This window comes from Podarcis raffonei, chromosome 8 (genome assembly GCF_027172205.1).
Source record: "Podarcis raffonei isolate rPodRaf1 chromosome 8, rPodRaf1.pri, whole genome shotgun sequence".
NCBI classification, from domain to species: Eukaryota; Metazoa; Chordata; class Lepidosauria; order Squamata; family Lacertidae; genus Podarcis; species Podarcis raffonei.
In genome coordinates, this window is record NC_070609.1 from 83,014,875 (window position 1) to 83,041,003 (window position 26,129).

The following is a 26,129-nucleotide window of genomic DNA, read 5'->3' on the forward strand; positions in this document are numbered from 1 at the left end:
CAGCAAGAGCCATGTGCTCTTTAAAGGGAGCACGGCTCTTGCGGGCTTTTCTATGAGGTGGGAGAATTCCCCCACCTCTTGCAAAAGCCAGCGAGAGCCCTTCTCCATCCTCAGGGAAAAGCCCGCAAGAGCCGCGTGGCACGCGCATGTGGCTCTTGGGGGCTTTTCCCATCTGCATTCTCTCCATAACACACACACACATTTCCCCTTACTTTTTAGGAGGGAAAAAGTGTGTCTTATGGAGCGAAAAATACGGTGCTTCATTATTTCTAAACTTGATTTTTTTGTGATGGGGTGGAGGAGCTTGGAACCTTAGAGAAACAGGGGACTTGGTTGCAGGGAGGTGAAAGCAGCTTGCAAAAACGGTGGGCACTCTCATTCCATTTATCTGCTCCTTGTCAGAGAAGGAGAAAGTGTAGCACTGTAAGAAGTTTGCTGCTGGATCAGGGTGAAGGCCTATCTAGCTCAGCATCCTGTTCTCAGCTAGATGCCTCAATGGGAAAACCGCAAGCAGGATTCGAGCACCTGTAGTTCTCGGCAGCTGGTAGTCAGGTGCCTGATGCAGCTGACAGTGGAGGTACAACACATTCCATAGGATTTGTTGTGTCTCCTGCCGTTTTGCAAGTTTCTGGTTGCGTTTTGCTTTTTGCAAAATTATTCGTGTTGACTGCACCAATGAATCACAGGAAACCCTCTGTGTGTGTGTTTGCTTAAAAGGAGCAGGGATGGGGAGAGAGAGAGAGATTGCAAGGCTTGCAGTGTGTTCAGGTATGAGGTAGGGGGTATTTTGAGGAAGCACCTTCACTGCCTAGGACCCTCGTACCTACAGGACCGCCTCTCCTGGTATGCCCCACGGAGGACCTTAAGGTCCATATATAGCAACACTCTAGAGGTCCCAGGCCCTAAGGAAGTTAGATTAGCCTCAACCAGAGCCAGGGCCTTTTCAACACTGGCTCCGGCCTGGTGGAACGCTCTGTCTCTTGAGACCAGGGCCCTGTGGGATCTGATCTCTTTCCGCAGGGCCTGTAAGACAGAGTTGTTCCACTTGGCCTTTGGCTTAGAATCAGTTTGATTCCCTCCCCCTCTTTCTTTTTCCTTTCTCCTCCTGTGAAGAGATTGCTCCCTAATTGTTTTAATGTTGTATCTTAATCTTTTAATTGTATTTTAATCAACTTTTTTTTATTATTGGTTGTTAGCCCCCTGAGCCAGGTCTTGGCTGGGGAGGGCGGGGTATAAATAAAATTTTATTATTATTATTATTATTATTATTATTATTATTATTATTATTATTACTGATGTGTGTGTGTCTGTGCACGCTCCTTCTGCATTATCACTTTGCCTGGGAATGTGCAAGGCATGTTGTGTGACAATTGCTGTTTGCCAGCCCCGCACAGGTGTCTCCTAAGCACACACACAACCCCCTTCCGTTTTGCTATGGAAATGGGAGACGCCTTTACCGGCCCAAGGGAATCCCTGATTTTACACAAGTGAGCAGTGATCTCCCATTGCAAGCAGGGGGGTTCTGATATGGGATTCTCCCCTCCACAAAGGGCAGGCTTTCCCTACTGGCTAGATGGGTCTTTACCATGTGTTCACTGGTCAGGATTTTAGCCTTTTATTCAACAGTATTTGGTTTTGTGTGTGTGTGGTTTTATCTGTTTTTAATTATCTTACGTGTGAATTGCCCTGAGACAGTGGTTTAGAAGGCGATTAAGGAATTAATTGTAATAATAATATGGTGCTTCCCCAGAATAGAGATCCCCATTAAGTTAAGTTAGGCCTAAATGGCCTCGGTCCTGTATACCTGAAGGAGCGTCTCCACCCCCATTGTTCAGCCCGGACACTGAGATCCAGCGCCGAGGGCCTTCTGGTGGTTCCCTCATTGCAAGAAGTGAGGTTACAGGGAACCAGAGGGCCTTCTCAGTAGTGGCACCTGCCCTGTGGAACGCCCTCCCACCAGATGTCAAGGAAATAAACAACTACCTGACTATTAGAAGACATCTGAAGGCAGCCCTGTTTAGGGAAGTTTTAATATTTAATGCTGTATTATTTTTAACACTCAATTGGAAGCCGCCCAGAGTGGTTGGGGAAGCTCAGCCAGATGGGCAGGCTATAAATAATAAATTATTATTATTATTATTATTATTATTATTATTATTATTATTATTTATTATTTTATTATTAAGTGGCGCTTACTTCTGTGTGGGTATAGGATTCAGCTCCTCTGTTCTGAGTCTAGAACATTTCAAAATGAAAAACGATATAGTCCAGATTTAGACACTTTAAAAACCCACAGGTTTCAGTGAGAAAGACTAGTACGTGTTTATTCACTGAAACCAGGGCGGTTAAACCGCAGCTCTCCAGATGTTGCTGAACAGCAACACTTAACAATCTTGATCGTGGACTATACTGGCAGTGGCCCAGCTGTTTGGGAACATGTTGCATGAGTTTTTGGGTTTCCCATTGGGCATTGTAGGATCGCAGCCATAGCCTCAGGCAGCCATAGCCTCATTTTCAAGTCCTACTGTTTTATTATCGGTCTTCTGTTCGCAGATTATGGTGACAAGCTGAACATGGAACTGGGGGAGAAGTACAAGCTTGATAAAGACGCTTACCCGGTTTTTTACCTGTTCCAAGATGGCGACCTGGACAACCCTTTGCCTTACCCTGGGCAGGTCAAAGCGAGCTCCCTGCAGCGCTGGCTGAAGAGCCGGGGAATCTACATGGGGATGCCGGGGTGCCTGAAGGAGTTTGACACCTTGGCCAGCAAATTTGTGGGTGCTACGGAAGAGCTGGAGCGCCAAGCCCTCCTGGAAGAAGGGCGGAAACTCCTGGCCAGGGCGAAGGAGACAGAGCAGAAGTCCTCGGAGCAATACGTCAAGGTCATGAGCAAAATCCTCGCCCAGGGAGACCAGTTTGCCGCCAGCGAAGTCTCCCGGATCAGCAAGCTCATTGAGGAGAACAAAATGAGCGAGGGCAAGAAGGAGGAACTCCAGAAGCGCTTGAACATCCTTGCTTCCTTCCAGAAGAAGACCAAGGAGGAGAAGGAGGAACTTTGACATGCTAGAAATGGCATGCTCCGTGGAATCTTAAGTGGGTCGAGGTCCCAATCTGGTGCTCCTTCATGCAAGCAAAAATGCCCCGCTCTCTTTTAATGAATTCCCGTCATAGAGAAGATTCCCACATACACACATGCACACCCTTTTTAAACTTTTATTTTGAACGAAAGGCATCCCTTAGGTGCCACTCAGAACAGTACGGAGACTGCCATCGTTCCCAGCGCTGTTGAGAGCATTGCAGGTAGAAGATCCGTTAATCCTTTGTTTCAAAAGGCAAAAAAATAAATAATTTTCCTTTCCCTTTTCTCCTCCTCTAAGAAAAAGGCTTCTCCTCACAGGTGTTGTCCATGCCAGTCGTGTTTCCAAGATGGCCGCCCTCAGGACTTTGCGCAGCATCTTCTTCACTGGTGGGGTTTTCAAAATGGCTGCACTTGGAACACGAGGCGACCAGTTGTCATTGCTTGAATTCTCAAGGTGCAGGCAATCCTGGCCCCACCAGGCCTGTAACGTTGTGGACCGTGCCAGCTGGCCCACAACCAAAAGAGAAGGCTTATTGAGTCATTGGGTGGGGAGAGTTGCCAGATATTCATGGCGGGCTGCAGTCAGCATGGTGAGCTCAAAATGGCCGCCCTCAGAATGCTGCTTGGTGTTCTGGCGGGCAGTGGAAGAAGATGGACGCCCTCCCTGTTTTTGTGTGATCTGCGCCGAGGAATTCAACCATCCGAGCAAGCAGGAGGTGGAATCATTTGTGTGTGTGTGTGTGTGTGTGTGTGTGTGTGTGTGTGTGTGTGTGTGTTTTTGGGAGCCCAGGTTTGGCCAAAGCAAAACATGCATTTGAGATGGGGAGGCAAAAATGGCGTTCGTCTCTTTACTGACCAGTATTTGCAAAAATGTTTTTTGGAGGGGAATTACATGGGTACTTAATTTGCTAATAAAGGTTATTGGGCGGAAAATTCACAGTCGGGTTATTATTTCCCCCCCCCATTTCTTGCTGCTTTTGTCAACAAGATTAGCGTTGCCCTCTGTGCTGAGCGAAAGAAAATGGAGCTCTCATTCGATCTGAACTCTTGCTCAGAGCAGTTTGCGATTTGTGAGAACTGATTGTGGAAGTTGGCACTTCAATATGATTGATTTTCCTCCCTTTTTTGTTTTAAATAAACTTTTAAGTGCTTGAGAACAAACTGCCCAAGGTGGGAATGCTGAGATTGGAGTTCGTGTTCTTCCCTTTATTAAAACCAACAACAATGGGGTTGGCAGTTTGGATTGGGGCCGTGAGAGAGCGAGGCAAAAGGTTAGACCCTCTCCCCTGTGCTGTGCTGCAGCCTAATCCAAATCAAGCATGAAAATCTGCAGCTGCTTTTTAAAATAAAATAACCAGGATGGAAGCATGGGGACTTCTGGTTGGGGAATCCCGCCTGTGCTGTCCCTAGCTTGGCCCTCCGTGTAGCAGGGGAAACCTTCGGACATCACCCTGCTGATGTCTGGAGACCTGACTCGAGAGCTCTGATCTCCAGTCCTCTTCAGTTTCACCAAGCTTCAGAGCCGATCCGTACCATCATATGATCTAGAAACTTGTGTGTGTTTTTGGTGACGCTGAAATCTTTGCCCAATACCAGATCCCCACACATAAACAATATGTGTCCACCTCACTCTCAGTGGAGAGAATTGGGTGTGAGCAGGAACTGAACTGCCTCACTTGCCCAATTCCTTTTGATTGCCCCTCCTTAAGGATGTAACTGGCCATCACTGCCTCCTGTGGGAGAGAGTTCCACAGGCCAGCTATGCACAGTTTGAAGAAATCTGTCCTTTTAGCTGTCCGCGTCTACTAGCCATGATGGCTGTACTGCTGGAAGCAGAATGAAGGGAGAGTTGCTGTCAGGGCCGGCCCACCCATTAGGCAAGGTGAGGCAGCCGCCTGAGGCAGCAGGATCCACACGGGCAGCAGATCTGGCCTCCTAAGGAATGCATTGCCTGCTGCCACCACTGCCAGTGGCAGCAACGGCTGTGGCACGCTGCTTGAAGGCGTTTTGTGGCTTGCCTCAGGTGCCAAAATGTCTTGAGCTGGCCCTGTTTGTTGTGCTTGAAGCCTGCTTGGGAGCTGTGCTTTTCTTTAAAAATTAAATACTTTTGACAAGAAAACAGCCCTTGGGCTAGGAAAGGATAGCTGCTCCTGTTTCAGGAGACTGAGCTGGAGGGACGCTTGTCCAAACAGACAAAGACTTGTGTCAACTGCTGGCTCTTCCTGGTTCAAAGGTGCTCAAGAAGTCTGCGGAAGAAGTAACAGATCTGATTGACAGCCTGAAATTGTCCCTCTGCCCCAAGTGACTGGGCCAAAGCAGCAGGGCTTCTCCTTTTTAGTGTTCATTTTCCACTGAAGGACAAGACACTGGCTCATTTCAAGAAGACACAAAAGACTTGCTCACTCGAGCGGAGTCACAAGTGCCTGTTTTGATGAGAGAGCGGTGAATCCAGGTTGGCACATCTCTCTCTGAGTTCCTTTTAAGTTTGCAAAGCCTGGATTTTATTTGTGATGTTCTGAAATAACAAGTACCGTATGTTCTGGCGTATAAGGTGACTTTTGAACCCCGGAAAATCTTCTCCAAAGTCGGGGGCCGTCTTATACGACGGGTATGGCAGGTGGCGGCGGTGACGGCTGGCTTGGAATGGCAACGGGCAGAAGGATGGTAAGAGCCGCCCCCCCCTCCATCCCTGGTCGCCTCCTGAAGCAGCAGCAACCGTGGCAGCCTCCCCTTCCCACGGTGAGGTGGTGCGCGGCTTTGGCCGCGGCTCCGAGAAGCCGGGCATCCCCAGAACTGCCAGAACTACCAGCTGGTGAGCGCAGCCTGCCGCTTTGCTGGACGGCTGACCGGGGCTCACTCGCCTCGCCTTGGGCTGCTGCTGCGATGGCAGAGGCAGTGGAGGGGTGCGCGCTCTGCCCCTGGCGGGCTTTAGGTTGGGGGGCTGCCTCTAGTTGGCTGCAGGCGGAGGTAGTCTTATATGGTGAGTATATACCAAACTCTGTATTTTAACAGGAAAAGTTGGTCGTCTTATATGCCCAGTTATCTTATAGGCCGGAAAATACGGTATTAGGAAAAATTTCCCTTCGGTACTTCCTTGCAATTATAAATATTTTTGATTTTCAAAAAATACACTCGCAATAATAGGAAGCAAAGAGCAGGACTATAGGGGCAGGTCTCATATAGCTGGGACTGGTGCTTTTTTTGTTTTAACTTGTTTTTATTGGGTTTTGAAAAGGGGGGGAAATCCCAAATCAGTATTTCCCTTTAATTCTTAAGAAACAGTTAAGCAGAGGCGCCTGCCTAAAAAGACCCAGTGTGTTCTCTTAGCTTTCTTTGAGCCTGGGCTAGGATTGGTGTACTCACAAATCTCCTTTTTTGCGCTCTTCCCACCCTCCCCACTCTTGACAATTTTGTTGAGCAAGTCATTCATTCACTGCCATGTTACAGAACATTTTTGTCTCGCAGCCCCTTAGGGTAGGAGCTTATTCAGAGTCCAGCTGCATCCTTAGGCCACAGGCCCATCCGGTCCAGCGCCCAGATTCCTGTTGTGGTCCAGAAGATGTGTCCAGCAGGCTCATGAGCAGAGGATACTCAGGTGCCTTCCACTTTTGCACCCAGCAATGTATCTGGACGCACACTGCATTTGTCTGCGGTTGGATTTCAGTGGTCAGCAAACTTTTTCAGCAGGGGGCCGGTCCACTGTCCCTCAGACCTTGTGGGGGGCCGGACTATATTTTGAAAAAGAAAAAAATGAACGAATTCCTATGCCCCACAAATAACCCAGAGATGCATTTTAAATAAAAGGACATATTCTATTCATGTAAAAACATGCTGATTCCTGGACCGTAGGCGGGCCAGATTTAGAAGGCTATTGGGCCGGATCCAGTCCCTGGGCCTTAGTTTGCCTACCCATGGATTCAACCATTGGGAGCTTTAGCCACCTGAAGTCCTACCCACCATGAAACTGCCTAATTTGTCTTGGACATATTATTATATAGTAAGGTGGGATGCAAGAGACACGGGTGGCGCTGTGGGTTAAACCACAAAGCCTAGGACTTACCGATCAGAAGGTCGACGGTTCGAATCCCCACGACGGGGTGAGCTCCCGTTGCTCAGTCCCTGCTCCTGCCAACCTAGCAGTTCGAAAACATGTCAAAGTGCAAGTAGATAAATAGGTACCGCTCCGGCGGGAAGGTAAACAGCCTTTCCGTGTGCTGCTCTGGTTCGCCAGAAGCGGCTTAGTCATGCTGGCCACATGACCCGGAAGCTGTACGCCGGCTCCCTCAGCCAGTAAAGCGAGATGAGCGCCGCAACCCCGGTCGGCCACGACTGGACCTAATGGTCAGGGGTCCCTTTACCTTTAAGGTGGGATGCAAATTTAACATTAAAGCCATATGGTGCCTGTGATTATATCACCATGTTTTGTCGGCAAAACTTGGGGGCTGAGGTCTCTGCGCTCCCCCCCCCCAATTTGGCAGAATCAGTCCCACTCACAAATGCAACAATTCTAGCTTACTACGTTTTGAAATAAGTGGTGCAAATTACAAGACTCTTAAGTCCAGATTCTAAAAACAACCAACTACCCCAGTTAATTCAGATTCCAGAAATTCATTCCATGCCATGTGAATAAGTCCCACCCCCCAGCGATAGATTTAGACAAGGGTTTCCCAAACTTGGGTCTCCAGCAGTTTTTGGAACTACAACTCCCATCCTCCCTAAGCTAGCAGGACCAATAGATTTAATCAACCTTGGCCTCCTTACGACATTTGCCTAATCAGCGCAATGTTCAGAAGATATGATTAATCCTGGTTAATAAAAAAAAAACTCAAGTGGTCTATTTGTTGTTGTTTAGTTGTTTAGTCATGTCCGCCTCTTTGTGTCCCCATGGACCAGAGCACGCCAGGCCCTCCTGTCTTCCACTGCCTCCCGCAATTTGGTTAAACTCATGTTCGTAGCTTCGAGAACACTGTCCAACCATCTCGTCCTCTGTCGTCCCCTTCTCCTTGTGCCCTCCATCTTTCCCAACATCAGGGTCTTTTCCAGGGAGTCTTCTCTTCTCATGAGGTGGCCAAAGTATTGGAGCCTCAGCTTCAGGATCTGTCCTTCCAATCAGCACTCAGGGCTGATTTCCTTCAGAATGGATAGGTTTGATCTTCTTGCAGTCCACGGGACTCTCAAGAATCTCCTCCAGCACCAGAATTCGAAAGCATCCATTCTTCCGCGATCAGCCTTCTTGATGGTCCAGCTCTCACTTCCATACATCACTACTGGGAAAACCATAGCTTTAACTGTACGCACCTTTGTTGGCAAGGTGGTCTATATTTATTAATATTATTTGTCGCAGAGATGACAGGGAAAAGGCGACAGGGGCATAACTGCATTGGAGAGCATTGCGCGGCGACCAGCAGATGGAGATACTGATTCATTAGTAGAAGGGACCGCAGTTTAAATTCAGGGAATTGTAGCGGCTGGTTTCTCCTCCTGTTATTCTGGGGGATTGTGAAAAACGGGTAGGTGGTTGTCGATGCTCAATAAATTCTGGAGATCAGCAAAATAATCGTCCTTCTCCCCAGGCGAGCGCCTCTGGAATGGATGGCTTTACCCCTGACGCGGGGTCCGCATGGAGGCTTAGAGATCCTAGACCCATAGTGCTGCAAAGGGTTCCAAGGGTCATCTAGTCCAACCCACGGCGACCACAGCCCTGGGGCTGCTCCTGCTTTTGATCTGCAGAGAAATTTCCTTGCCGTTTCTTCCCACTTTTATCGAGGGTCTTTTTTTCCTTTTTATTTGCTCTTTGGTTTGTCTAAAAACCCTCTTTTTCCCCATTTCACTACTTCTGACCTTTTAAAATTTCCGGTCCTTTTTTTCCTTCCATCATCATCAACAACAGCATCATCAAACCAGTAACTTTCTGCTTTCACACTTCTCTCCACTCCCCGCTCGTCGCCTGGTTTCCCCTCCTTTTCTCCAAGGGGGCGCGGAGGTTGCGCGGCTTGGGGCGGGACCAGCGAAGGCGGGCGGGGCGGGGAGGAGGAGGGCGCTGCTCCGCCTGGCTAGCATGGCTTTCTCCGCGCCCGGCGCTGCCTCCGCGGGGCTCCGCACCCAGGACGCCTGGACCCAGCAGGTAAGCGATGCCCTCCCTCTCCAAGGAGACCCCGCACCTCTTTGACTCCAGTCCTTCCTTCCTTCTCGCCCGCCCAGGATCACCCTCGTTTTTCCCCACCAGAAGTCAGCCCCCCCCAATTTGCTTTCTGAGCAGAGAAAAGACCCCTTTCTGAGCAGAATGGGGAATTTTGCCCCTCAGAAGAGTTACCCATGCCTTTTCCAATGGAGAAACCCACCGCTGCTTCTGGAGTCCCTTGTGCAGGCTCCTTGCTGCTCCCTGCAGCCTAATCAGGTTTCTAGTCCTCTGCGTGGAAAGATCCATCCTTCCTCCGCTTAGCTGCCCCTCCCTCTCCCTTCTGTGCTCAGGTTTGGCCATCCAGGGCTACTGGTCCTCAGGGCCAGGTGCTCTCGTCAGAATCAGAGGTATAGCACTCTCTGCTGTGCAGCAACAACAGCACGCCCTCAGCTACACCGGCAATATACTCAGGCTGACGAAAACGTGCAATGGTTTGGAGGCTGTGGGCAGAATAAAAGTGGCCACCCAAACTCTTAAATTGCTAGAACTTCCAGGGAGCTTGTGGGGGTGGTGGCGGCGGATATGTATCCAGAACAAACTAGAGGAAATTGGGTGGCTGAGACAACTTTCCTCCTGCTAGATTTCCCTCGTGCATTTTGCATTTTGTGGGATTCTCCATCAGGATTCTCCAATTTGCTTTGCAGGCTGGACTCTGTGCAAATATTAGTAGGATGACAATGAGTGCACATATCCTGTTTGAATTTGGAACTGCTTTGAGTCCTTAAATGCTTTTAAAAGTACAGTGGTACCTCGGGTTACATATGCTTCAGGTTACATACGCTTCAGGTTACAGACTCGGCTAACCCAGAAACAGTGCTTCAGGTTAAGAACTTTGCTTCAGGATGAGAACAGAAATCGTGCTCCAGCGGTGCAGCAGCAGCAGGAGGCCCCATTAGCTAAAGTGGTGCTTCAGGTTAAGAACAGTTTCAGCTTAAGAATGAATTAAGTACTTAACCTGAGGTACCACTGTAAGGCGAATGCACAGCAGCTGGAAAGGTTCAAGCTATGCTTCAGTTAGCAGAACTTGGATTTGAGTCCATCTTCTGTTAACGAGGCAAATACAGAAGGTTGCATTTTTAAGTGTTGCCTTGTTTGTAAGCCTCCTGGGGCACATTTATCTATTGGCAGGCAGCCATGAAAATATAAAAAGTAATAAAAATGATAACTTACTCGCGGCATAACTATGGAACTCACTGCCACAGGATGCCCTGGCATTGTGCTGCCTGCTGACTCTGATGTTTTTAAAAGTGGATTAGCCAAATGCATGAAGGATGGGGCCACAAGTAGGTTATTAGCTCAATGGAGTCTTCATTTCAAGGACATCAGAAGAGGCTGACAGCGACTCAGACCAAAGGAAGCCCATCTAATCCAAGTCCCATAGAGGCCCCAGTGGAAATCCCACAAGCAAGAACCTGAGATCAGTAGCCCTCTCCCTACTTGTGATGCTCACCAGGGGAATTCAGTTAGTTCCCAATGCTGGCATAATATATGACCATCATTGTCAGTAGCCTTAAAGGTAAAGGTAAAGGGACCGCTGACCATTAGGTCCAGTCATGGCCGACTCTGGGGTTGCAGCGCTCATCTCAATTTACTGGCCGAGGGAGCCGGCGTACAGCTTCCGGGTCATGTGGCCAGCATGACTAAGCTGCTTCTAGCAAACCAGAGCAGCGCACGGGAACGCCGTTTACCTTCCCGCTGGAGCGGTACCTATTTATCTACTTGCACTTTGAGGTGCTTTCGAACTGCTAGGTTGGCAGGAGCAGGGACTGAGCAACGGGAGCTCACCCTGTTGCGGGGATTCGAACCGCCGACCTTCTGATCGGCAAGCCCTAGGCTCTGTGGTTTAACCCACAGCGCCACCCACATCCCTGCCCGTCAGTAGCCTTACATTCCACCAATTTGCCTAAATGCCTTTTAAAGCCATCCATTATTACGTCTTGCGGGAGCGAATTCCATAGTTACAGCTCCATGCCATGTGAAGAAGTCCCTTATTTATTGCATGTATTTCCCACCTTTTTCCTCCAAGGAACTCGAGGCGGCATGCATGGGCCTCCCCCTGATCACACTGGCTCTGAGTATATCCACATGTTCAGCAACCAAGTGCAACCCACAATGCATTGCTTTGCCAGCCTGGTTCCCTCTACAGTGGTACCTCGGGTTACATATGCTTCAGGTTACATACACTTCAGGTTACAGACTCCGCTAACCCAGAAATAGTGCTTCAGGTTAAGAACTTTGCTTCAGGATAAGAACAGAAATCGGGCTCCGGCGGCACGGCAGCAGCGGGAGGCCCCCTTAGCTAAAGTGGTGCTTCAGGTTAAGAACAGTTTCAGGTTAAGTACGGACCTCCGGAATGAATTAAGTACTTAACCCGAGGTACCACTGTATATGTGCAGAACTACACCTGCCATCAGCCCCAGTGTCATGTGACCATACATGCTGAGGCTGATGGGAGTTGTAGTCCAACACATCTCAGTCTTCAAGTTGTTGAAGGCTGTATCATAGAATCATAGATCTGGAAGGGACTCTAAGCAATGTAGGAATATGCAGCTGTCCCGTACGGGGATTGAACCTGCAGCCTTGGCCATACCAGCACCGACTGAGCTACCCCGTGGTCATGCAGGGATACATCTCATTTTGCTCTCTCTTCTCTCCAGATCTTTCCTGTCATCCACTGGATCCAAGCAGTCATGGCTACTTTGAGGTACTGCAAAGCTTCTTCTTTCTAAAGATGTAACCTGGGACTGATGGAGAACCTCCCACCAGAGGCTGGTCTCTCCTTTTAGAATAGCTCTGAAATTCTTTGAGGATTTATTCTCTTCTCTTTTACTGGCCATTGCTGATGTTCTTTATTTACTTATTTTGAAAGCCTGCTGTGAGTCACTTTGAGTGTCAGAGAGGCGGAAGATGAACATTTTGAATGAATGAAATGAACATGTCATCAGCCAGTAGTTTTGACAAATTAAAACATTTTCTCTGTCCCTGTTGGCCTTGAGGTGCATTTGTCCAAAGACTTTGTATGCTTTGGGTCGCTACATTATCTTTGTGCCATTAACTTCAGCAAAAGTTGGCAGGTGCAGATTTTTGCAGGAGGAAGTGAAGTATTTTTGGTTGCCTTCTACTGAACGCAGATCAAGCCACTGCTAAAAGCACAGTAATGAGGCTTGGGGAAAATGTTGGCAACCCTTTCCATATACCAGTCCTCCTTTGCATGCTTTGTCTAAGGCAGTGGAAGCTGGAAGTAGCAAGGAATAGGCTGTGTGTGTGTGAGTGTGTGTGTGTGTGTGAGGCAGAGAGAGAGAGAGAGAGAGAGAGAGAGAGAGAGAGAGAGAAATGCAAAAGCAAGAGCTCAAGCGGTCATCAACTTCTTTTCCTGGAGATGCTCCTATGCCAGGGGTAGGCAACCTAAGGCCCGTGGGCCACATGCGGCCCTTGGGGATCGTTTAACTGGCCCCCGAGCTGCCCCCGAACTGAGCTGCCCGCTCAGTGAGTCCCCACGTGCTGCGCTAAACCAGCGCAGTGCAGCACAGGGACTCGCTTCTGCAGTGCCGGAAACCGCATTTGCGCCGGCACTGGAAATCGCAGGTGAACGTGTGATCTGGCCCACGGAAGGATCTCTGCTGGAGTGAATCGGCCCAGGCGAGGTAAACCTTGCCAACCCCTGTCCTACGCCCTTTAAGCAGAAATTCGGCAGATAAGCTTTCTCCACCATGCAGGCTCAATGATGCAGAAACTGTCATCTACAGAATTTCTGATGGCCACCTGCTGTTCAAGGCATGAGAGCCCCACCAGAAGGAAAGTTGGCAACAGTGGTGGACCTTGGCGTCTCAGATTTCAGTGGCACCCTGTGCAATGCCAAAAACTGACATGCACCCCCCATGCACCTACTTCTTTCCCTCCGTTAAATGTCAGGTAATCTTCTGCTCATCCAAGCAACTCTTTGTTCCCACAGCGTAATAGGGTCCAGTTCGCTGATTGGTTATGCAATGCTCCAGAATACAGCCAGATCCCCCCAGGTAAGGGAATTTCTTTTAATGTTTTTTATTTTTATTGCTTTTTTAAAAAAAGAATTAAGCTCAATTGCACTTTATGTAAGCAGCTCACAAGGGAGGGGCAGCAATCTCCATGAAGAATGTTTAAAAATTTCAAGGGCATTCTTCCCTCCTAGTTGCTAAAACAAATATTTCACTCCAGAGGCTGAATCATCATCTTGTTTCCTTTCAGAGCAGCAGTCTAGAGCCCTGTTATAAGCTGTGCAAGAGCACAGCCCCTGGCAGGAAGTCATCTCCTCCATTGGCAATTAAGCGGCTGCTATTATTATTATTGAGGGATGCGGGTGGCGCTGTGGGTTAAACCACTAAGCCTAGGACTTGCCGATCAGAAGGTCGGTGGTTCGAATCCCCGCCACGGGGTGAGCTCCCGTTTCTCGGTCCCTACTCCTGCCAACCTAGCAGTTCGAAAGCACATCAAAGTGCAAGTAGATAAATAGGTACCGCTCCGGCGGGAAGGTAAACGGCGTTTCTGTGCGCTGCTCTGGTTCTCCAGAAGCGGCTTAGTCATGCTGGCCACATGACCCGGAAGCTGTACGCCGGCTCCCTCGGCCAATAAAGCGAGATGAGCGCCGCAACCCCAGAGTCGGTCACGACTGGACCTAATGGTCAGGGGTCCCTTTACCTTATTATTTTCATCATCACCATTTGCATTTATATTCCACTTTTTTATCCAAGGAGCTCAAAGTGGTGTGCATGGTTCTGCCCCTCGCCACAACAACCTTGTGAGGTAGGCTAGGCTGAGAGGCAGTGACGGGCCCCATCACCCAGTGAGCTTCATGGCAAGGAGACCAGGGTTCAAATTCCCTCTCAGCCATGAAGCTCACTGAAGTGACCTTGGGCCTGTCGCTGCCTCTCTCAGCTTAAGCCGCCTCACAGGGCTGTTGTGGGAATTAAATAAGGAAAAGGAAAAGGAAGAAGCAAACCACTTTGAGATCCCTGGAGAGAAAAAAAGATGGTTGCATAAATGCAATAATAGAAAAAAAGACAAAGTCTTTCACTGCATGCCTGTGCAGAGAAACTTCTCCTGTTGACTTTCTGTCTGCCATGCCACCTATGTCTGTGTGTCACACCATAGAAGCTGGCGGGGGACACACACAGTGAGCGAGGAAACCAGCAACTTTATTACAAACCTTGGAATTACAGCAAAAAAATGGGTTTTTTATTTCATTCTTCATGGCTTCAAGGATGCTTTTAAGCACAGGTTCCCACAATCTCGGACCCTTCAGATGTAGATACATTTTTAAAATATATATTTATAGAATTCGAAATATTTATTGCGTTTTTCAAATTTCACATACATGCATGCTGTTGCTACAATCAGCATCCACATAGAAAAGGCCACATTGGAACCATACATTTAAAGTGCTAGGGTACCACTTTAAAGAGTTGTGGCTTCCCTCCCCCAAAGAATTATGGGAAGTGTAGTTTTTTTAAGGGTAGTGAGGGAACCATCAGAGAGCCACAGTTCTGAGAGCGAGCGGCTTAACCCTCAGTTCCTCTCCACAGGGAACTGTGGGAATTGTAACTCTGAGAAGGGGGATAAGGGGACCTCCTAACGACTCTCAGCACTTTTAACAAACTATAACTCCCAGAATTCTTTGGGGGGGCACCATGGTTTTTTTAAAGCGGTATCATAGCACTTTAAATGTATGGGGCGAATGTGGTCAAAGAGCAAGAAGACAACTTGGTGCGTGTCAAATGTGAAGGTGCTCTTTTCAGCCCCCCATGGCTACTATGCAGTTTAACAGTTTCCTTACCCCAACAGAGGGATTTCAAAGAATGCTTGTAGGATTAGAACTCGTGACCAAAACTGCTTGGTTATGAAGGGAGGCGATGGATTCCTCTCCCAGTGAGGGTCCTTCCCACATTTCATGACCATTCAAACTCTGTTTACAGGTTAAAACTTTATTTGCATCAGCCATAGCAATGAAACAACAATACGATATACAAAGGTTAAATATCTGCCGACCAAGAATCCATTTCCTGCCCCTGATGAAGTGGACTTCGGCCACAGAACCTTGTGCTGTAATAAATTGGTTAGCCTTTCATGAGCCGCAAGACTGCTTGCTGCCAAAGACTAATTCATGTAATCTTGAAATGTTTGCCCCTCCCACAGTTGTTCCTGCTAGAGAATGGATTTTTTTTACTTTATTTATAGTGCTCATATACCATCATATCTTAACCAGAGTGACCACGAGGTCCTTTCGGGGAAGGCTGCGCATTTGTTTGTGAGAACCAGCTCAAAGGGACAGATCTTAAAGCTTCCGCAAATTAGATAGGTCAATAGCAGTATTTTAACTGAAACCCAAAGGGCCGGTCCTATCATTAGGCAGAGTGAGGCCCCTGCCTGAGGCAGCAGGTGCTGGGGGTAAGTAGCAGCAGCACCTAGCTGTTCCTCCTGGCTGTTATCCTACCCACCAAGCTATTTCCCCTTGGTTGCCACCCTGGCTGTCCTGGACCCCCTAATCCAGTGGTGGCCAAACTTGGCCCTCCAGCTGTTTTTGGACTACAACTCCCATCATCCCTAGCTAACAGGGTCAGTGGTCGGGTATGATGGGAATTGTAGTCCCAAAACAGCTGGAGGGCCAGGTTTGCCCACCACTGCCCTAATCTAACCCGCTGCCTCGAGGGGTTGGGAGCAGAAGATGCTACCCCTTCATTGGCGATGAAGAAGCAGGATTCAACCGCTGGTGTGGTTGGCTTCTGTACGTGGAATGGGGAAAGGGCACCAGAACTTAAAGCAGTACATCGTTAAAGTATGGAACTCCCTCCTGCAGCAGGAAGTGATGGCCGGCTTTAAAAGAAGACTAGATACATTCATATACGGACGCAGGTGGCGCTGTGGGTTAAACCACAAAGCCTAGGACTTGCCGATCAGAAGGTCGGCGGTTCGAATCCCCATGACGGGGTGAGCTCCCGTTGCTCGGTGCCTGCTCCTGCCAACCTAGCAGTTCGAAAGCACCTCAAAGTGCAAGTAGATAAATAGGTACTGCTCTGGCGGGAAGGTAAACGGTGTTTCCGTGCGCTGCTCTGGTTCGCCAGAAGCGGCTTAGTCATGCTGGCCACATGACCTGGAAGCTGTACGCCGGCTCCCTCGGCCAATAAAGCGAGATGAGCGCCGCAACCCCAGAGTCGGTTATGACTGGACCTAATGGTCAGGGGTCCCTTTACCTTTTTGGATACATTCATGGAGGAGGACAGTGCCACAGCAGTGTAGCGTAGTGGTTAGAGTGTTGAAATGGGACCTGGGAAAGACCAGGGTTTGCATCCTGAACTCAGCCATGAAGCTCTGGGGGGCAGCCAGTGCCTCTCAGCCTAACCTGCTTCACAGGGTTGTCATGGGGATTAAATAAGATGGAGGCGAAGAAGCCATGGGCTCCCCCTTGAGCTCCCTGGAGAAAAAGGTGAGTTGTGAATGCAGTAAATAAGGAAATAACAACCACTCCCTCTGCTTCTTCTCCAGGGACGGCCTTTGTTCTACTTGAGCCTCTTGGATCTCTTTCTGGGCATGATCTGGCTGTTTGGGGCTCTCCTCTACAATGAAGAGGCTGCCACGTCCGCAAGCCAGGAGTCTGCTTGCTACAACCTACAAGCCACAGGAGAGGTAAGAAGGATGCCGGCACTTTGGCCTGTTTCAGGGATGGAGAGTGTTTTTTCTGCCTGTGGTGCTAGCGGCAATCTGCCTAGGGAGCCAAGGTGCTGTAGTGGTTAGAGGGTTGGACTAGGACCTGGGAGAGACCCAGGTCCAAATCCCCTCATAGCCATGTTCCAGAGTCTACTTCATCTAGACAAAGCTCAAGATAACTTCAGTCCCATTTAAAACAAATACAGTGGTACCTCGGGTTACAGATGCTTCAGTTTACAGACACTTCAGGTTACAGACTCTGCTAACCCAGAAATAGTACCTTGGGTTAAGAACTTTGCTTCAGGATGAGAACAGAAATTGTGCTCCGGCAGCAGCAGGAGGCCCTATTAGCTAAAGTGGTACCTCAGGTTAAGAACAATTTCAGGTTAAGAACGGACCTCCAGAACGAATTAAGTACTTAACTCGAGGTACCACTGTAGATTACAGGTGGTCAAGCAGAAGGCCATTAGAGGCAGGGCCTTCTATAACGTGGCTCCATTTTCATGGAAAACACTCCTTAGAGAAGCCAGTCTGGTCCCATCACTGTTAGCCTTCTGCTGTTTAGTAGGGATGTGGCTGTTGTCCAAGGAGGCTTTTGAGTTCCTAATTCTATACTAATTATGCTTGGTTATTTTTTCCTGCTTCTGATACAGTTTTATTGGGCTGTTTGTTTGTTTCATGGGGTTTTGCAACTGTGGACTTACTAGTGTTCTAAGTTGTTAGCCGCCATCAGGTTTTCCTTTTCCCCCAAAAAGCAGAATGCCATATAAAAAAATAATAATTGACATGAATTGAAGGCATCTGAAGGCCTGAGATGGTCTGCTGGAAATTGACCAGTGATCAAATGGTCAGTGGTCCACTGGTCCACCTTTGGAGAATCAGGACTTCCTTGGACAATCTTTACAAAAGCAAGACAGTTGTCCAATTCTGAGACTGCCCTCGCTTTTCTAGTGCTTTGCAGACTTTGTACTGGGAATTTCTCCTTGGTTGCGCCAGCTGGAATGTGTGCTGGCTGGGTGCTGAGCTGTCACAACAGGTGTGGTTTGGTAAACATGTCAGGCAGCCCTGAGAGGGCAGGAGTGGCTTCAAGGAGCTGAGCCAGCTTCTGAGTAGGTTCTTCTAGACCAGAGCTTTCGAAACTGTGCATCGCAACACGTTTGTGTGTTGGTGTGTCGCGCAAATGTTCCCCACGCTCCTCCCGGGGCTGGAAAGGCATTAGTTTAACCTCCGGCTTGCTAGTAAAACTGAATTACTGTGTTGTGAAATGATGCATGTCTAAAAAGTTTGTCACCAACATGAAAAGTTCGGAAAGCTCTGGGTTGGAGGCAGAAGACAGTTGCCTCTTTGATTAAAACATACCTGTTTGCCCCCAGAAACTTGCAGATCAGAGCAGCGGTTGTTGTAAGGCTGTGGGGTTGGTTGGGTTTTGCCAAGTGTTTGTTGGAAGAAGCTAAACCAGGAAATTAACCTGCCGAGCCCAGAATTGTCTGCTCTGACCGGGGTCTCAGGCACCATAACATGGGTCTGTGCCAATAGACTTTACCTGGCAGTGAGCAGGTGCAAAATTGCAGTGCACTTCCTGGAACGAACATGCAGAACACTCTCTCAAAGAAAAGCAGTAACTGGTGTTTCTGTGCTGATGTGTTTTGTGCCTTTGATCCCGGGGTCCAAAGTGCCTGTGATCCCAGTTTGGAAGCTAGAGCTAAATGCTAAATACCCACCTCACAATTGTGGGTGGTGGTGCTGGCGGGGTGTATTCAGAGCCGGTCAACCCAATATTTCAGCATCTGAAATTTCTCCTTCCGGGCGTAGCAGGTGTGGTACCCTCCAGATGTGGCTGGGCTCCAGCTCCCAGCCAGGATAGCCATTAGCCTGGAAGGATGGGGGCTGGAGACCAACATCTGGAGAGCATCACATTGGCTACCCCTGCCCTAGATCCTAGGGAATCCTATTTATTAACATAAATAATAACAATTAATCTGTACAAACTATTGAGATTTCCAGCATATAATGCCTCGGGGGGAGCACAATTTATTTATTTATTTATTTACTATCTATCACAGATAGCCATTTCCAGGGAAGAATACAGTTCAGGTCATTCTGTTTATGATAGCTATACATCCTATACGCTTTTAAAATGTGGCTCTTTTGGGGGGCAGGTTATTGCATTGTTGTTTTTGTTTTTATTATATAGAATGTTGTTTTTATGTTGATCTTTTCTGTGAACTGCCCTGAGACCTTCGGGTATAGGGTGGTATATAATAATAATAATAATAATAATAATAATAATAATAATAATAATACAGGCAAAGATGCTTTGACGAGTTTATCTTTAAGACCAGACTCATTCGTATATTGCCCAAAAGGCCACCATCTTGCATAACATGTGCCCAGTTTTCTTGTCATTTTTATCACTCCTGTTATGAGTTATTTTCTTACTGGTAGCCAGTCTCCAGATATTCTTAAACTTTAAATCCAGGTATACTCCTGCTGGCCTTCCAGGTTTCAGAGAGCTGTTCCTTGTGAAGAGGGAGTGATGGTTAAAGTACTCTAGGAATAGTAGCTCTGGGAGGGGGAAAGGAATCTCTTAACATCTATCAGCACCCGTCACAAACTACAGTTCCCAGGATTCCTTGGGGGAAGCGATGGCTGTTTAAAGTGGTATCATAGTGTTTTCAGTGCATGGTGTGAATGTGGTCTGAATTAGGATGAACCTGGACTACTCCTTGAACGGGATGCCTTTGCAAGCCCTGCTGTAGGAGTCCCTGGTTAGAATCACTATATTCTTTCTTTTTAAATGACAGTGGCCTACTGGTTTTCCAAACCTTCAAGCTTATTGTTCCACATGTATCATCAGTCATGCCAGGAAATCCGATCTTCCTGTTTCTGTGTTTTCATTTTTTCCATTTGCTGGCATGCAGCACATCTGGTCTTTCTGACATTTCCCCCGGTCCCTAGTTTGCTTCTGCCTTTAAGAGAGCATTTGAATTATTCTTAAGCTGTTTACGCATCCAAAGGAAGTTGGAGCATCTTGCCTGTATACAAAAATTGCCCACAACCCTGTTTAGAAGCAAAATGCTGAATAAATATAGGCAGAGCGTTTAGCCAAACCACATTCCTGGGCTCTGCACCCAGAAGTTCGTCTTTGAGGCCCTTTGTAAACTGCCTCCCGCGATCAGTATGCGAAGGGTGCATACGTGTCTCAAATCAAGTTAAATCTGTATCTGTGTGTAATTTGTGTAGGTAATCTTGCAGAAGAATCTGGTTTGCCAAAGTGGGAAATAGGATACTGGATGCCTTTGGTCTGAGTCAGCAGGGTGCTCTCTTCTTAGGTTCAGAAAGTGGTCAAATGTAAAAAATTTGTTTGAGTAAAGCAAATACGTTCCCTTGAATTCATAGTTAATGCATGTGTTGCTTTCAACTACCAAAGGGCACGTTTGTGGAGCAAGCACTTATTTGTAGCTCTTTGTTTAAATTAATTCCACCCCTAAAAGCTGAGCCATTTTTTTTGTTGTTCTCTCCCAACTTGTTGAGATACGTCTGCCATTTTCTCCCTCTCAACCTCCACTCATCCTTTCAATAATTCCTGCATGAATAAAGCCTTTGAACTTCAGAAACTGTAAGCGTTTATTCCCATCTAATTGACCCAAGCTGCAAGGTCTGCTAACAAATTTTGCCAGGAAATTAAAGGCAGGAGACAGCTTTCTCTCCAAGTTCCTTGCAGTACCTGCTGGACAGGCATGACTATGGCTCAAATTCTTGAAAGGGCACTTCCTTCCATACAGGCCGTCTTGGGGGTTGTGATCAGCAGAGAGGGACCTCTTGGCAGATCCAAAAAGCATGCCAAAAAACGGGGGTCATCCAATACACAGATAGTGGCATGGGGTGTGTGGGGAGAAGCGGTGCGCTGTGAGCCATCGGGCGACGCCGCCCATGCGACCTACGTAGCAATACCCCACTCCGGGTTTCATGACACCTTCATTTGCCCCTGATCCCTAGCTAGCAGGACCAAATATTTACAACCAGATGAAGGTTTCATTTTTTGGAATAATAAATTTTCAGAGTAGTTTTTGCAGTTATATCAAAAATTACTGATTTGGTTATACTGTACAATTAGAAACACATAAACAGTGAATTATGAAATTATTGTGAGGTTTAATAAGTAAACTGTTTATAATTCGCCTTTATTGGAAGGAGAAAAATAATCATTTCCTTAATAACAATTTAAACAATTTATTTAACTAAAACAGTAACATTATAGCATATATATCCATATTTGTTAACTGACGTGGTTAAACGATTAAAAAAACACCTTAGACTGAGTTTTAGCACACGTGAAAAACTTAAATCAAATCCTTATTTCCTGATGAATAGTCTTTGGACTATAATGTAACTTAAATCTTTAGGAAGTTTTTTCCTCCAAAAGCATTTTATTTTTAAAATCCGATTTAAAGCAAAAAAAAAAAACTGATTGAAATAAAAAATCTGATTTAAACCAAAAAAAAAAAAAATCCAATTTAAATTTTAAAAATCCAGTTTTTTTAAAAAAAAACCTCATTGATTTTTATCCACCCTGCCAGCAGTCTAGCCACACTATCTCTTTCTGCATGCCACTGCAATATATTTACCAAACTCCAGCAGGGCCATCCCTCAGCAACACTCCCGGCTTGCTGTCTCTGCTTTTTCCATGTCCTCTCCAGTCGCCTGTCCAGAGTTGCCAAAGAACCATTTGTGTTTTTGAGGATCCTCTCATGACCCCATCAAAATGTGAATTCCATGCTCCACTGACATGCAACAAGGTCCTTGTGTGGCTGTTGTACAATTTACCTGCTCCCCCGCCTCCCTGCCCTCAATTAAATCCAAATGGCCTAGAAAGCTTTTAATAAAATTCCACTCCATTTCGCCAGCACAATGGATGGGAGGAAAGCAAAGCAGTTATAATGACTGGCGGGAAAAGGGCAGGACAAAAATATCAGAAGAGCCCCGCGGTGTCAGACATAAACCGCATACACGCTGACCCCGTTTGGAGCACTAAAATGAACTTTCAATCCAGAGCATCTCGTAGCCATCCGCATGCTGTTTTCAATCCAGATTGATTCTAGATAGCAGTTCCTTGGTGCACTTTTGAAAACCCTCTCCCTGATTATCTTATCCATGCCTTTCAGTTCAGTTCAATTTGTTATTTCTACCCTGCCCATCTGGCTGGGTTTCCCCAGCCACTCTGGGGGGCTCCCAACAAAAGAATAAAAATACGATATAAAACACCAGTCATTAAAAGCTTCCCTAAACAGGGCTGCCTTCAGATGTCTTCTAAAAGTCAGATAGTTGTTTATTTCCTTGACATCTGATGGGGGGGCGTTCCACTGGGCGGGTGCCACCACCGAGAAGGCCCTCTGCCTGGTTCCCTGTAACCTCACTTCTCGCAGGGAGGGAACCGCCAGAAGGCCCTTGGAGCTGGACCTCAGTGTCCGGGCAGAACAATGGAGGTGGCGACGCTCTTTCAGGTATACTGGACCAAGGCCGCTTAGGGCTTTCAAGGTCAGCACCAACACTTTGACTTGTGCTTGGAAATGTACTGGGAGCCAATGTAGGTCTTTCAGGACCGGTGTTATGTGCCTTTTCCTCCCCACACTTGAACTGCTTATAGAAAAGTTCTTAAGGTCTTTTTCTCCTGTTGGAGAACAATTTGAAGACACCAACAGTTTCAGGGTTGAACCTTGATGTTCCAGGGTCTCATGTATTCCACCCCATTTGCAGATGGAGAATGCCAGGGTAGGGCCAGGTACTACAGACTGTGGTGTAAACTTGCTTATACAGTGGTACCTCGGGTTAAGAACTTAATTCGTTCTGGAGGTCTGTTCTTAACCTGAAACTGTTCTTAACCTGAAGCACCACTTTAGCTAATGCGGCCTCCTGCTGCTGCTACACAGTCACTGCACAATTTCTGTTCTTATCCTGAGGTAAAGTTCTTAACCCGAGGTATTATTTGTGGGTTAGTGGAGTCTGTAACCTGAAGCGTATGTAACCCGAGGTACCACTGTACAGTGGTACCTCGGGTTACATATGCTTCAGGTTACATACGCTTCAGGTTACATACGCTTCAGGTTACAGACTCTGCTAACCCATAAATAGTACCTCAGGTTAAGAACTGTGCTCCGGTGGCACAGCAGCAGGAGGAGGCACCATTAGCTAAAGTGGTGTTTCAAGTTATATACCCCATTAGCTAAAGTGGTGTTTCAGGTTACATACCTCGAGTTACATACGCTTCAGGTTACAGACTCCGCTAACCCAGAAATAATACCTCAGGTTAAGAACTTTACCTCAGGATAAGAACAGAAATCGTGCAGTGACGGCACAGCAGCAGCAGGAGGCCCCATTAGCTAAAGTGGTTCTTCAGGTTAAGAACGGACCTCCGGAACGAATTAATTACTTAACCCGAGGTACCACTGTAGTTGTAAAAACTGTTTTCCAGAATTTACAAGCTTTTTTACAGGACCCCCGTAAATGACAGAGCTTGCCTCTCCGCAAATGCTTTGTTTTGTCCATCCGAAATCTACTGCCAATCAGCTGGTCCCCCGGGATTTTGGTGTTATGAAAGGAGGAACTTTAACTCTTCTTCCTCATAGTATTCATAATATGATACAGTTCTAAAACGTTCCTTTAATGTTGTTTTCTTAAAAGGATGCTGGTGGGTAGGGGCCGCCAAATTATTTCTGCCCTTAGCCCTTTCTGCCTTCAAACTCCATGCTGAGAGATGCAGAACTAATATGCAGAACTTTTCTTCCTTTGGATTTGTCATTTTGTTCTTATTAGAATAGTTAATATGGCAGGTGGGTGCTGGAAAAGCCATTTTAAAATCCAAGAATATGCCAGTCATTTTAAAATGCAAATAGCCACTTCATATTCTGCAATTCTGTGTCATTTGTGTATGTGTCCCAGAATTCAGCATCCTGAAAATGGCACGTTTTATTTTTATTTTTTAGAAGCAAGTGGCTTCTAAAATGATGAAAATCATTTTGACAGCATGCAGGCAGTTCTTAATGAAATCCCAATGGCCTGGAGGGAGCTTAGCTGAGTAGAGGATTCCATACTTGCACAGATCCCAAGTTTATACATGGTGTGATTGCAGAATTGTGGGTCATCCATGTTGCCCAACCATGTTCCTCCTTTTTCCAGATCTTCTATGTTGCCTCCTTCTTGTATACTGTCAATTACACTTGGCACCTTTACATAGACCTGAAGATGAAATACAACCAGAATCTACAAAACCGGCCACCCCAGGTAAATTTCGTTTTGGTAACAGCTTGTATATTTTTAAGAATAACTTCGTGCGGTAAAAGCTATGCGATTCACACAGATTATGACAAAGAAATCGCAAGCAGAGAGTCAGGGCGCAATAGCAAAATGCAAAACATTAAAACAGATACTGTGCTGTTATGATGCTTTGAAGAAAAGGCAGAGTGGTCCACGATGACCCTAAAGACTCACTGGCAGGGAAGGCCATACAGTGGTATCTTGGTTTACAAACTTAATCCATTCCAGAAGTCCGTTCTTAAACCAAAGCGTTCTTGAACCAAGGCGTGCTTTCCCATAGCAGCGGGGGACTCAATTTACAAATGGAACACGCTCAACAGGAAGCGAAACACGTTCTTATTCCAAGGCAAAGTTCACAAACCAAAACACCTACTTCTGGGTTTGCAGCGTTCTTAATCCAAGTTGTTCATAAACTACCGTATTTCTTGCTCTATGAGACTCACTTTTTCCCTCCTAAAAAGTAAGGGGAATTGTGTGTGTGTCTTATGGAGCGAATGCAGGCTGTGCAGCTATCCCAGAAGCCAAAATAGCAAGAGGGATTGCTGCTTTCACTGCGCAGCGATCCCTCTTGCTGTTCTGGCTTCTGAGATTCAGAATATTTTTTTTCTTGTTTTCCTCCTCCAAAAACTAGGTGCGTCTTGTGGCCTGGTGTGTCTTATAGAGCAAAAAATATGGTAAATTGTTCTTAAACCATGGTATCACTGATTGGGGAAAGATGGGCAGCTTCATATAAGAAAAATGTATATGGGTGTAGGTTTTGTATTGGAGTGTGGCGCATAATGGTTAGAGTTTTGGACTAGAACTTGGGAGACAAGGGTTCGAATCCCCACTCAGCCATTAAGTTCACTGGGCGATGTTGGGCCAGTAATTGCTTCTTAGCCTAACCTACCTGGTGGGGATTAAATGACAAGGGGAACCGTGTCCGCCACCTTGAGCTCCTTGGAGGAAAAGATGGGACCTAAATGCAATGAACACACACACACACACACTTAAAATTAATAATTACCAAAATTCATGCCGTCCTATGGAACTCCTTCCCACCGGAGGCAGTGATGACCACCAGCTTGGATGGGTTTAAAAGAGGATTAGACAAATTCACAGAGGAAAAGGCTATCAATGGCTACTAGCCACAATGGCTATGCTCCGCAGTCAGAAGCAGAAATGCTCTGCTGGAGCACACAGGCAGAGAAAGCACTCTTGTCTTTGGGTCCTGTTTCCCACAGGCATCTGGGTGGTTGCTGTGAGAACGATACGATAATCTTTATAATCATTGTCCCATACAGAACAACGAAATTGAAAAAATCTACATACGACGTTCAGAAACCAACAAGTCTACTATCCCAGCTATTCCAGCCTGGTTAGCCCCCTAAAAACTCTGATACCCCATTTTAAAATACAATACACTCCCATAGAGACTCCTTACACTGCTTTTAAAACCAAAATCGTATTTGGATAGAAACTGTTTCTCAGGCGGCTAGTCCTGGTCTTTATAACCCTGTACCTTCTTCCAGAAGGCAGAAGCTGAAAGAGATCATTTCCGGGGTGCGCACTATCCTGCGCTATCTCTGCAGCTTTCTTATGGCACCTGGAAGCATAGATTTGATCCAAGGTGGGAAGAGTGCACCCAATTATTCTCTCCGCAGCCTTTACAACCCTGGACAGCATTGTTTTTTCCCTGATCCAAAAGGCTCTTCAAACATTCTTAGAGAACATGGATTTGATGCTTGCAAATTCCAGGAGTGATTCCCTTCTATTTTCTTTTCATTCAGGGCTGGGGACATTTTTTGTGAGATTGTGGTGTGGTGTGTATAAGTGTATAACCCTAATAACATGGTGCGTGCCCATGGAGGCTCTCCAAAGTTTAATGGACATCTTACC

The 26,129-nt window shown here is 46.9% G+C and overlaps 2 protein-coding genes across 2 annotated transcripts in view; both read left to right on the forward strand.

Moving 5' to 3' along the window:
* The first annotated feature begins 770 nt into the window (after nucleotides 1–770).
* Nucleotides 771–4,016, forward strand: LOC128420346 (endoplasmic reticulum resident protein 29-like). Its single transcript, XM_053401951.1, has 2 exons — nucleotides 771–775; nucleotides 2,477–4,016. The coding sequence occupies exons 1-2, from the start codon at nucleotides 771–773 to the stop codon at nucleotides 3,057–3,059; spliced, it is 588 nt and encodes a 195-aa protein (XP_053257926.1). The 3' UTR covers nucleotides 3,060–4,016.
* A 5,108-nt stretch (nucleotides 4,017–9,124) lies between these two features.
* The window catches only part of TMEM116 (transmembrane protein 116), a 32,864-nt gene continuing 15,859 nt past the window's right edge, over nucleotides 9,125–26,129 (forward strand). Inside the window, exons 1-5 of the mRNA XM_053401234.1 lie at nucleotides 9,125–9,203; nucleotides 11,918–11,964; nucleotides 13,213–13,276; nucleotides 16,776–16,916; nucleotides 24,114–24,218. Of these exons, the coding sequence (XP_053257209.1) occupies nucleotides 9,138–9,203; nucleotides 11,918–11,964; nucleotides 13,213–13,276; nucleotides 16,776–16,916; nucleotides 24,114–24,218 (423 nt within the window). The 5' untranslated portion in view covers nucleotides 9,125–9,137. The remainder of the gene's footprint in view (nucleotides 9,204–11,917; nucleotides 11,965–13,212; nucleotides 13,277–16,775; nucleotides 16,917–24,113; nucleotides 24,219–26,129) is intronic.